Genomic DNA, 13,130 nt, shown 5'->3' on the forward strand with positions numbered 1-13,130 from the left:
CTTCTTAGACTTGCTTTCAATGAGAAAGAAATATGAGTTACAGATCTGTCGATGTCAATTTTGTCAGGTCGCCCGAAGTTACATATTGCAGCTTTAAGGTGTATTTACTTTTACTCAAGTATGAACATTTTGAACGTTTTCCACCACTACGAAATGCAACAATGCTGGCAGCCGAGTGCATGTGGAGGAATTTAGTGGAAAATATAATGCGTGAGCTCATTGTGTCAACGTGGGAGAGATAGTGTTTGCTCCACTCAGAACAGATACTGCCTGGACCACTATTGTTCGCTATATGGTCAACATCAAGTCTCTGGAGAGAATGGCTACTGCCTACAGAGAATAGTGCAAATGCTGTAGTCAAAGCTGATGTGTTACGGTAAGTTCTTTAATACGATGACGGTTGTTATCAAAATGTTCCACTTCAGGCACTCACAATACAAAACTACGTTTTTTATGTTAGATCACACATTACAGGCCGTATAGGAAATTGATAAATTCTTAATAAAAACAAGATAAATGCTTCACAAATCATGAACAAGCATAGTCATTACATAAAAGGTAATTACTTCCATTCACTTATTAATGATTTCTAAAGAATCTACATAGGTCTTACGAGGAGTTTATGAAGTTTGGTTAAAGTGGCACCCAATGTTGGACTCAACATCCGACACCCTTCCTACAACCAACCACAGGTTTTCTGAAAGCATCATCCTATTTGTTTGCTTGTTGTTGTTTTTCTCTTCTCTCTCTCTGAGGTCTGCCTTGCCAAATGGCTATAAACCACTGTGCTTTTGGCTTTGTCTGAAGGCAGATAAATGTGGAGGCATCATGGAGGCCTTCTGGACCTGCTATAAGATTGAAGCTGTCAGCACTTAATGCAAATCTCCCTGCCTGAGCCCCGCCTCCTCAGCCCTGCCTCAGCACAGCCCTGGCTCCTCAGCACAGCCCTGGCTCCTCAGCACAGCCCTGGCTCCTCAGCACAGCCCTGGCTCCTCAGCACAGCCCTGGCTCCTCAGCACAGCCCTGGCTCCTCAGCACAGCCCTGGCTCCTCAGCACAGCCCTGGCTCCTCAGCACAGCCCTGGCTCCTCAGCACAGCCCTGGCTCCTCAGCACAGCCCTGGCTCCTCAGCACAGCCCTGCCTCCTCAGCACAGCCCTGGCTCCTCAGCACAGCCCTGGCTCCTCAGCACAGCCCTGCCTCCTCAGCACAGCCCTGCCTCCTCAGCACAGCCCTGCCTCCTCAGCACAGCCCTGCCTCCTCAGCACAGCCCTGCCTCCTCAGCACAGCCCTGCCTCCTCAGCACAGCCCTGCCTCCTCAGCACAGCCCTGCCTCCTCAGCACAGCCCTGCCTCCTCAGCACAGCCCTGCCTCCTCAGCACAGCCCTGCCTCCTCAGCACAGCCCTGCCTCCTCAGCACAGCCTCCTCAGCACAGCCTCCTCAGCACAGCCCTGCCTCCTCAGCACAGCCCTGCCTCCTCAGCACAGCCCTGCCTCCTCAGCACAGCCCTGCCTCCTCAGCACAGCCCTGCCTCCTCAGCACAGCCCTGCCTCCCCAGCACAGCCCTGCCTCCTCAGCACAGCCCTGCCTCCTCAGCACAGCCCTGCCTCCTCAGCACAGCCCTGCCTCCCCAGCACAGCCCTGCCTCCCCAGCACAGCCCTGCCTCCCCAGCACAGCCCTGCCTCCCCAGCACAGCCCTGCCTCCCCAGCACAGCCCTGCCTCCCCAGCACAGCCCTGCCTCCCCAGCACAGCCCTGCCTCCCCAGCACAGCCCTGCCTCCCCAGCACAGCCCTGCCTCCCCAGCACAGCCCTGCCTCCCCAGCACAGCCCTGCCTCCCCAGCACAGCCCTGCCTCCCCAGCACAGCCCTGCCTCCCCAGCACAGCCCTGCCTCCCCAGCACAGCCCTGCCTCCTCAACCCAGCCCTGCCTCCTCAACCCAGCCCTGCCTCCTCAACCCAGCCCTGCCTCCTCAACCCAGCCCTGCCTCCTCAACCCAGCCCTGCCTCCTCAACCCAGCCCTGCCTCCTCAACCCAGCCCTGCCTCCTCAACCCAGCCCTGCCTCCTCAACCCAGCCCTGCTTCCTCAACCCAGCCCTGCCTCCTCAGTGCTGTTTCAACCCTGGCTGAGCCCTGCCTTAACCCTGCCTCAGTCTCAAAGCTCTGACAACCACTCTCTGCTCTGGGGAGGCTTTCCTGCCTGCTGGGGGAGACAGTGGAAATTCCCCAAGTGTGTACCGATTTGTGATTGTCTGACAAAAACAGGCAACACTAGGCTCGTCCTGACGAGGCCTGGAGTGCAAAGTGTGCTTCCAGTTCCTACGAGTGATTCCACTGCTTGGCTGCCTGCCACAGTGAAGCCTCAATCGAATAAAGCATGCATGTGTACTCCCTCAAACAGAAAAATATCTCTCTAAACATACCGTTTCCATTTCAATGATTGCTACAGCATTACCAAAAGCCTTTATTCTTATCTTTCTGAGAAAACTTGTAATAAAAAGTATAGCCTGTAATATATCATTCAAATCCCTATGTCTACAGATATGCAGCCAAACATAACTTACCTGCAAATGCTGAGCAGGAGAATGCCAGAAGCAACAGGGGTAGAATGGGTCTGTCTGCCATCAGAGTATTGTAGTCGTACTGTAGTAGTACTGGCCTACAGCTTCTCCAGAAGAGGACGGGATGTGATCACTGGCCGGCCTTCCCTTCCTCCTGGTTCTTCACAAGGACAACTCTTCTTTCACCTCACAGTCCGTCAGTAGAGAGAAACCTCACAGACGCTCCCGCTGCAAAGTGAATGAGATGAAGTAGAGTTAGACAGAAATGTGGTGCATAACCATTCAGCATGGCCAGAGTAGAGTCAGAGAGTGTGTGTCTCAAATGGCATGCTATTCCCTGCATAGTGCACTACTTTTGACCATACCCCTATTGGCCCAGATCAAAAGTAAAGCATCATATAGGGTGTCATTTGGGATGCAGAGTGGTAAGTAACAGAATGGGCATTAGGATCTAGTTCCCTGTTGGACTGATGAGAAGAGACGTGAGAGAGGGGAGAAAGAGGGAAGACAGCGGCCCGGAGACCAGGAGGATTAATCTCATAGGGATATTTAGACGTCATGTGAGTTCTTAAGGTCCCTGTTTTTGGTACCCATACCGGCCACCCACCTACCCCACCATCGCCCATGCCCGGTCAGTCAAAGAGGGGTGTCTGAGGGTCGAGGAATTGCTGGGTGGCTGGTGGGTGTGAAAACCCTGTTTTCTGAACATGGTATGGGGGGGGGATTTCACACAGTTTAATTGAGATCGTTGGGAAAGACTGGATCCTCCACCGGGGTCTTGGCTAAACTGCTTAGCGGTGGTGGGGTTGACCGTGCTGCTAATCAGCATGACCATGGCTGAACTGTTTAACTTGACAGGGCTAACTAAGCTCACATACTGCTAGCCCACCCTCTCTAATAGGGCTAAGGACCATAACATCCTTATGGTCTCAATTCATTCAATTGCTATTGTTCCTCATATTAACACAAAAACAATAAATGCTCTCAAATTAATGAATGGATAATTCAATGGATCATATATGTCCTGATAAAACAGAATAATATTAATAAAAAAACGTGTCTTTTTACCATTATATTTAATTAAGTGCTTCTGTATTGTAGTTCTAAACCACAGATTCTCAACATTTTGCAACTCAAAGCTTTGATATGTCAAAAACGGTAACAACAATGCAACAACTATCATGTGTCATCCACATTAAATCAGTCTTTAAAAAAAAAACATTTTCAGAAACACAAAGGCATTGGAATTCGACTGGTGGTCTAGTCTGTCTGTGTCTTAGCCAAATGCTCTCGGTGTCCATTTGTTTGCATGCCAAAGATACAGTATGTATGGCTTGACAACTATAGAAAAGTTGGCTACAGCATATAAGGTAGGGGACCAGCTAGATCAAAAATATGCTTTGAATGTAATTTATCCTGGCTATTTTTCAACATGGTGACAGGCCTTGTTATTATTCAGTTATATTTGGGTGAAACTGTTTGTTAGTTTTTTTCCCCAAACAGACTATGAGCAGATTGTACTTTTTCTCTTCTAAAAGTAATTTGTTGAAATATTTTGTAAAATAATAAGTGAACAATAAGCCTGCCTCAGTATCACAACATCAGTCAAAAAAGGGAAAAACCTTTTTCATAGCTCATTGACTTGTTAGGATTACCTTATAAAAGCAGTGGATTCTCTGAACAATAGAGCAATAATGCAGCACACACAGGAATGCAACACTGCAGTAAAGCCCTTCAGATTAGGACCCCAGTGCAGAGTCCTGACAGGCCAGAGGCCAGCCCCAGTGGCTTCCTCTCTCTGTAGAGCCAACACAGACTTAATTCATGCATTGTGCTCTGTATTTCTCTACTCTGTATGTACGGTCTGCCTTATCACGTAATGATCTGATGTGTCAACGTCAGAATCTTATTAAAATGTTCATGTTTGTTCCCCTTAGACTTACCTGCCAACCCACCTCAAAGCAACACGAGTTCAGAATCTATCCTATAGAAAATGTAATAGTTGGGCCAGTGGCCAGCAGCGCTCATGGACCATGGCGGCCGTCGGTTGTTAACAAGTCTGGTGTAAGAAGACATGCTGGTCATCTGGTGTGACCGCACGGCCACTGATGAGATCCGAGTGAGAGAGATGTGGTCATGTCACAGATGGAGCATCTCTGTCTTTTTCCGACTTCACACACCTCTTCACCTTTCCACAGCAGCAGAGTGCATGGGAGGAGAGCTGTACGGACGGACGGAAGCCTAAGGAGGGCTAAGGTGCACCGCTGTGCTCCACAGTGCAAACAGCGGCTGGGACAAAAGGGCCTTTCAGACCCTGGCGGCTGCGTGGGCTGGGAAGTCATTTTGGAGGATCACGACAAATACTACACTTCCAGCTCGCCGGGCGCGGCTAGTGCCTTCTTTTGACTTGTGGGCCCCTTTCCCAACGCCCCTCTTCCCCCTTCATGTGGAGGTAAACTGTGTCCCTCCATTATCCTCTCTAGGACAAAGACCATATCAAAGGGAAAGTAGATGACAAAATATTATTCACACAGCATTGAGGCCAGGGCTGAACTGTTTCGCGACACCACAGAGCACAGAGTGGCCTAGGGCAAGAAGAGCGAAACAAGAGAAAGTGCTGAGAAAGATAAACGGACTGAAGGGTTTTCGCTTGCTCCCAGAGATCAGATTGATGGTTGTGACAGTTGGTTCAGCAGCACTTTCATTATGCCTAATTGTTGCCAGAGGAAAAAAAAGCACTGGCCCAGCCTATTGTGAAAGAGTCAAGTCAACCATTCTATTGGTTGATTGCATTGGTCTGGACTCTGGATTCAAACCGACGCGAGAAATTGACAGACTTTTTGTTGCCGTAACAGTAGGATCACCTCATGTGACTTCTCTTTAAACTTCAGCCGTCCGTCCAAACAGAGCTTCCATTTCACTCCAAGTTGCTCTGGAAAACACATTAGAAACACTGCAGACCCCAGACTGAACATAATAAGTAGCTATGAAGTAATCTACACTCTTGCGGCGTCAGAGGCAGCATATATGCCACAAGGTTTCCGAAACAGGCAGAGTTGTTTACATAAACAAACTGAGATGAACGAACGAACGTACTACTATGGCCGTACGTAGCAACCGTCTAGGAGTAGGAGTGCTGATCTAGGATCAGCCAAGCCTGTCCATGTAATCGTATTCGTTGTGATCTAAAAGGCTAAACTGATCCTAGATCAGCACTCCTACTCTGAGACGCTTGAAACATATGGCCCTTGGTCACATCTAGGCCTAATGCAAAAAATGATACTAAAACAGTTTTATGAGTTTTAGGCATCCCTAGCAGGCAGACCATGAATCAACGGTGTGATAGGGCTGTTAATGTAAGTCCCTCCTATCTAACAAAGGAGGGAAAAGGCTGTGTAATGAAGGATGTCCATTGAGAGTCGCAAACCACCCAGAGACCAGTTACTTGCATGCTCGGCCACTCTTATGCCGGATCAAGCATAGATCACCTATTAAATACGGCTAGTGTGTCTGAATGAGCGTCTCCAACCACCTCATCTCAGTTCATTAGTCCATCTGGATAACGACCCCTCCAGAAAATGAACTACGTTTCTGCACTAGGACACAGAAGTTTCATAACCGAAAATGACACTCATTTGTCTGCTGTCATTTCACTACTTCACTGATTGAAGTAGGCTGGCTGGTTCTTCAGACTAAACAAAGTTCAGTTTCTCAATTGCGTAAGACACTGATGATGCAGACTAGAGTAACTCCACTTGTTTATAATACAAAATGTGGTCGTTCAGAAGAGACCAATCTTCCCTCCCCACATCCCCTCTTGTGGAAGTGCAATGCCAAGTGTCAATGCAAGGATACACTAGGGACGTAAGTCTTGATGCATGTGTGAGTGTGTGTGTGACCGGGACTGACCAGCTGCACACTCTCCCCATCCATCTGTGTACTATTTACTATGCCTATGACCCCTGAGTGAGTGAACCCACATGCAACACACACATACAGCCGGACCTTCCGCTCATACACTGAACGTCGTCAGTATTTGTGATGATGGGGGGGGGGAAATCGATGTTTACATATTGGGATATTATTTTTGACAATATATTGTATCATTTTGACAAAATCGCAATATTATTTTTGTGCTAGTTGGCTGTACCTGAACCAAAACTCCAGTATTCTTCCTTCATAGCCTGTTCTTCATCTTACATGTATTCTTAAATAGGGAGACAATTTGTTTTCAGCTATTTTATTCCATGACTGATCGTAACTCGTTTTCTCATGGCTTTCTCTTATCCCCCCCGCAGAAGACATATGGTGAGCAATATGTTTGGAACATCGAATTGCAATAAAATCATAGTATCGAATCGCAATACATATGGAATCGTGAGAATGGCAATACATATCGTATCGGCACCTAAGTATCATGATAATACAATATTGCGAGGTCCATGGCAATTCCCGGCACGAGACAGTATTTGTGATCTATAAGAGTGAGTCACAACTGAGTACATACACACAAGCACCAACAAGCACATATTCCAGGAATTTTCCCTGGCCCTGCTTTTCTCTCTCTCTGAGTCAGTTCAGTTATTCACTGATATGGCCTCACCTTGTGTGTTTTCATCACCTCACCTAAGGCAAGAGGCACAGGTCTCTCACCCGTCTTCATACTTCTGACACCATGGAATAGGTACACGCCCTTACCTCAGCTATCATACATAGCTATCAAACACAGGTAAAAGCTAAGCTATCAAAAATATAGCATTCAAACATTGGCACAACACTATAGTTGCTATCAAACATAAGTATGTCTCATTATACAGTACAATGGGCTTAGCTTCACCTGATTAACACAGTCTATCATGCCCCAGACTCTACCTACCATGCCCTTCAGAGCTGCACAATAATAATCCTCCTCGAAACTCCCTAAAGCAAGTCTTTAGAAAGCAATTAAATCAGCTTTCTGACACAGAGCTCTATTTGAAATCAATAGCGTTTTTTAGCTCATGTTTTATAACTAAATCAATTAAGGCTTTTCCCATATCATATGTACTACATCTCTGATATTATTTCATCATAACAAGGGAAACAGTTACTGTATGTCCACTTTCATCAAGTCAATAACATTATTATGATGCATAAACGGGTTTCTGAAAACGGCTCCTAAAATGACAAAATCAGCATTAGTTCGTGAGAACTCAAACTAAAAGGAAGATACTGTACATGCATACTGCAAACGTACCAATCGTTACTGTAAATCCATTCACATCCTATCGGAAGTAAGTTTGTATCATACATTGCTTTCACATCAGTGACGTCACACTGGAACACAACTTGTTGAAGGCAGGGATACACAACAAAATAACACAGAAGAAGATCCTAACTGTTTATGGCAGGTCAGTAGTGTAACTTTGAATTTAATTCCCAACAGTGATCCTCTGACCTTGTTGTCTAAATCAAAGGTTGCACAAATAAATACCCTAGTCTAATACTAATGTAACCTAATATCATAAAGCCTGCAGTACTATGTTTGATTTAGTTATAGACAGTTATAAACCATTAATTTCATATTTGAAGCAACAATGATGACATCAATTGAGAGGGGATAGGTAGCTCTAGGTGTGTGGAAAGACCATGCAACTGCCATGTGTGTTTGGTTTTGAGAGCATGTTTCAATATACTCAAAATGTTATGTTTGCAAATAGCTGTTGGGACAGTTGTTTAGCCATGACAGCATGGGAAGTCATACATGTAGATAAGAGGAAAAACACCCATAATGCTGAATTTCATGTGTGAATTCATCGGAAGAACATTTTGCGCAGCACTGTGTCGTGTTATCAAATAAACAATCAAAACAAAAGCCAAAGCACTTTTTTGGTTTGCGAATGTGTAACACGGTCGACAACAAATTTAACTTGCAAACATACTGTCCATCAAACAACATCAGACATAAAACGTGCCGTATTTTGTATCCAGTGAGGAGCTGTGATCCGCGGACGTACTACTTATTTGCTTCAGTCAGAGTTGTGTACATTATAAAAATTATTTTCATAAAACAATGTACTATGTAGGCTTAACGTAATTCTTTATTTTTCTTGCTATACGCTAGCATAACAGGTTGGAAAACGTGTAAAACTTCTGACGTAGCCTACCATGCAGAATCTCCAGAAATGTCAAAGTAAACTTTCTTGGAAGTTGTAGCTTGCCTTCCAGCGGTTCGAATGGATGCGAAATGTATCCTTTCCTTTCCTTTGAAAAATATAAAAACACAACCGCGTCCTTGGAAAACAACGTTAGTTGTCAGGTTACAGAATTTGCCAAGTTTATGGATAGTGAGTCCACTACTATCGCTTAAAAGTTTGAAATAGGCTACCTATCCCCCTTTTCACTAAGAACTTCATTTTGGGGGTGGGTCTTGTGATAGGAGGAGGGTGCAAGGTAGACTAGCTACATCAATCAAGAGATTAATGCTGTCATTGGAGACGAGCAGACAGTTGCGGCCCTGCTGTCATTCAAGTGTAAGGATAATTATGGTAAAAACAGATTGCACATTATGGCATTAGACACACACAATATAGGCTAATATAACTATCTAATTCATAACAGATTATTGTTATTATGGGGATTTAAAATTAAGTTAAGGGGATGTCAGGGGAAGTTAAAATGACATTAATTATTCATATTAAAGGCCAATGTTGGTACTCTTCAAGCAGCATTTTCCAATGTTGTTGTTTTTTTAGTTGAGAAAACCATGACCAATCAAGTTGGAGCTATGGTGTTATATTGATGCCACATCTAACACGAGTGGAGGCTGGTTCGTGCGCGTGAATCTTCTAACTCATTCGATTGCACGTTACGTTGCAGACTTGTATCCTCCCAATCGAATCGTGAGAGGAAAACAATATGTGCATGTCTGTAGGCATTCACCTGCACAAGCACAAAATGTTTCAACGCATGCACAAATTAAAAATGATACACATTCGGACACGCGAATTGCTAACTCTGCGTGCGCACAAAACATATTTGAGCACATGCACGAAACTGTTTCTCTACACACCACGTTCAGCCAATCAGGGAACAATTGTATTGCCAAAAAAACATTGACTAGAGTAGTGGAGTGCTGATCAAGGGAAAGCATCAGACTGGGCATCAGAAATCTAAGGCTGTCTAAAGATATGCCAGAAGTATTCTCTCTCTCTCCCATCAAGGTCTTGTTCCTTGGTTTTCTCTGTTCATGCCATTGACGTAACGGCTACATGTTTATTACTTGACTCTTTTGTTAGCCTCGAATGGTCAAGAAAATAGGAAAACAATTGAATATGTAGAAAAAATACAAATGTAGATTTCTGCAAGGGAGCTATATTTAACGTTAAAAAAAGTTGAATCGTAAAATGTTCCATGTGCTCTCCGCCTCCCAGAGAGTTATCATCTGGCATGTCTATGTAACTATCTAGTTCGCTGTGCGTGCTAGTTAACGTTTCAATCAGTGACGTCACTCGGCCTGAGACCTCAATGTAGTTGTTTGCCATGCACTGCAAAGGCTGCAGGTTTTGTGGAGTGGTGTTCTGGTTGAAGCCCAAATTGGGGCGAGGAGAGGGACAGAAGGAAGCAAGTCTGCGTGTTTATTTTTGGTTTTATTATCATCGTGGGAACCAAAAGACCTCACAATGATAGTAAAACAGGGCACATTTTAATAAGTGGGGACATTTTGCAGGGCCCCACAAGGCAAAACGCTATTTTAGGTTTAGAGTTCAAATTAGGGTGAGGGGCTAGTTTTAAAGAAAATAGTTTTTTGAATGGGAATCATTTGTTTGGTCCCCACAAGGATAGTCAAACAAACATGTGTGTCTGTGTTAGAGAGGCTATTGATATTATTTCCTGCATATATGTACCTACCTCGACATCTCTGAACAAACAGACATCACAGCAAAACATCTCTCCACAGAGAGGTAAATGCTATACGGAAGGGTACAACACAAATTTCAGTGGAGTGGATTTGCCACTAATTAGCCGGCACCTGTGACAGGAGGGGAGGAAACTTTGTTATGGAACACCTTGATACCTTCACGGCAACACTGATGTGCCGCTTCTGAGAGTTGACAAGCTAAAGCTCAAAGGGCTAAAATCATTTTACATCTCATACATATGTATGATGAAGGTGAAAGGCCTGCATGTATTTTATGTTTATTTGGGTTTAGGGTAGGCCCAACATCTCAGACAGGGAGAAAAAAAAATATGAATAAGAAAATAAAAATAACATGATATCTTTGAATTTCTGTGAAGTAAAAGTAGTACTATAGTTAGTATAGTATGCTATCCTATAGTTAGTAGCCTACTTGTCAGGTCAGTGAAAATGAAAAAAAGTAACATTGAGAATTGGCTAAAAAGGGGAAAGGAGCTGGGGTGTACTTTGTATGAAAAATTCATTCTTCACATTTTAATATAAACCCGAAGAGTAAGGAAAAAATACATTTGGCTTCGATTTTTACAAAACCGTTGCAGATGCAAGGTCATAACTTCAAACCACACTATTTTATCGTGAGCCAGCCAAGTGATGTGCCTTTGGCATATTTGGCTCTACTCTGTTAACTTGTTGTTCATTTACTAAGCAGTTTGTCACAGGAACCATTTCTCACATATGAGCAATGATCTCTGTGGAATGTGGTGTATAACCACTGGCCTCTGTCTCACGAAGAGTGATAATGCTTTTTACCTGAGGTATGAATGAGCGAACATGCAAAGGCATCATAAGATGCCCCTTGGACAATAGCTCATAGTTTGAATAGAGTGAAAAAGTCAAGGACTAGCCAACAGAATGGCACAGCATGTTCATCTTGTGCAGGGAAAGAAAATCCCAATAAAATGAGACTCTTGATTGTTGATATATATATATATATATAATATTTTAATCAAACAATTCATGGAAAATAACAGCATATTAAATGCATGGTCATGACGTCTTCATGATAACCTATTTTGGAGAATTAGTTGGTCCTAGCATGTCAGAATTATTTGTAAAACATAATACTGCCCTCCTGTGGCTGTTTGCAAATAGCACTCCTCCTGATTTCTATGAAGAGGCAGGCCAACAAATATTTCCTCTTCCTCACCCTTCTATTGTCAGCACTGTATTGTCAGACAAATGCTAATGTATTTGTGGTTCATCATGGCACTATTTGTAAGTTTGAAGAAGTATTGTCTGTGTTTAAAATAGACACAAAGCAACTCTGCCAAATGAACATTAATTATATTTTCGATTTCCTATGGCTGCATTTACACAGGCAGCCCAATTCTGATATTTTTTCCACTAATTGGTCTTTTGACCAATCACATCAGATCTTATTCAGAGCTGATCTGATTGGTCAAATGTGAAAAAATATCAGATTTGGGCTGCCTGTGTAAACGCAGCCTAAGAAACGCCATCTGCATGTTAAGCGCAGTTCAAAATCAAATGCAATTTTATTGGTCACATTTACGTGTTTAGCAGAGGTTATTGCGAGTGTAGCTAAATGCTTGTGTTTCTAGCTCTGACAGTGCAGTAATATATAACAAGTAATATCTAACAATTTCACAACACACACAAATATAAGTAAAGTAATTAAGAACATATAAATATATGAACGAGCCATGTCAGAGCGGCATAGACTAAGATACAGTAGAATAGAATACAGTATATACATATGAAATGAGTAATAGAAAATATGTAAATATTTTTAAAGTGACTAGTGTTCCATTTATTAAAGTGGCCAGTGATTTCAAGTCTATGTATATAGGCAGCAGACTCTAATGTGCTAGTGATGGCTATTTAACAGTCTGATGGCCTTGAGACAGAAGCTGTTTTTCAGTCTCTCTGTCCCAGCTTTGATGCACCTGTCCTGACCTCACCTTCTGGATGATAGCGGGGTGAGCAGGCAGTGGCTCGGGTGGTTGTTGTCCTTGATCTTTTTGGCCTTCCTGTGACATCGAGTGCTGTAGGTGTACTGGAGAGCCCTGCGCTTGCGGGTGGTCCAGTTTCCGTACCAGGCGGTGATACAGTGGAGAAGGTCCAGTTTCCGTACCAGGCGGTGATACAGCCCAACAGGATGCTCTCAATTGTGCATCTATAAAAGCTTGTGAGGGTTTTAGGCGCCAAGCCAAATTTTTTCAGCCTCTTGATGTTGACGAGGGGCTGTTGAGCCTTCTTCACCACACTGTCTTTGTGGATGGACCATTTCAGTTTGCCAGTGATGTGTACACAGAGGGACTTGAAGCGTTCTACCTTCTCCACTGTGGTCCCATCGATGTGGATAGGGGGGTGCTCCCTCTGCAGTTTCCTCAAGTCCACGATCATCTGTTTTGTTGACATTGAGTGAGGTTATTTTCCTGGCACCACACTCCCAGAGCCCTCACCTCCTCCCGGTAGGCTTTCTCGTCATTGTTGGTAATCAAGCCTACTACTGTTGTGTCGTCTGCAAACTTGATGATTGAGTTGGAGGTGTGCATGGCAACACAGTCATGGGTGAACAGGGAGTACAAGAGGGGGCTGAGAATACACCCTTGTGGGGCCCGAGTTTTGAGGATCAGCGAAATGGAGGTG

General features: G+C 44.2%; 1 protein-coding gene across 1 annotated transcript in view; it reads right to left on the minus strand.

Annotated features, from left to right (window-relative positions):
- LOC129855439 (transforming growth factor beta receptor type 3-like) overlaps positions 1-8,955 on the minus strand; it is a 141,116-nt gene extending 132,161 nt beyond the window's left edge. Inside the window, exons 1-2 of the mRNA XM_055923093.1 lie at positions 8,707-8,955; positions 2,564-2,788 (exon numbers count right to left, since the gene is read on the minus strand). Of these exons, the coding sequence (XP_055779068.1) occupies positions 2,564-2,624 (61 nt within the window). The 5' untranslated portion in view covers positions 2,625-2,788; positions 8,707-8,955. The remainder of the gene's footprint in view (positions 1-2,563; positions 2,789-8,706) is intronic.
- Between the last annotated feature and the right edge of the window lie 4,175 nt (positions 8,956-13,130).

Source organism: Salvelinus fontinalis, chromosome 5, assembly GCF_029448725.1.
Source record: "Salvelinus fontinalis isolate EN_2023a chromosome 5, ASM2944872v1, whole genome shotgun sequence".
NCBI lineage: Eukaryota > Metazoa > Chordata > Actinopteri > Salmoniformes > Salmonidae > Salvelinus > Salvelinus fontinalis.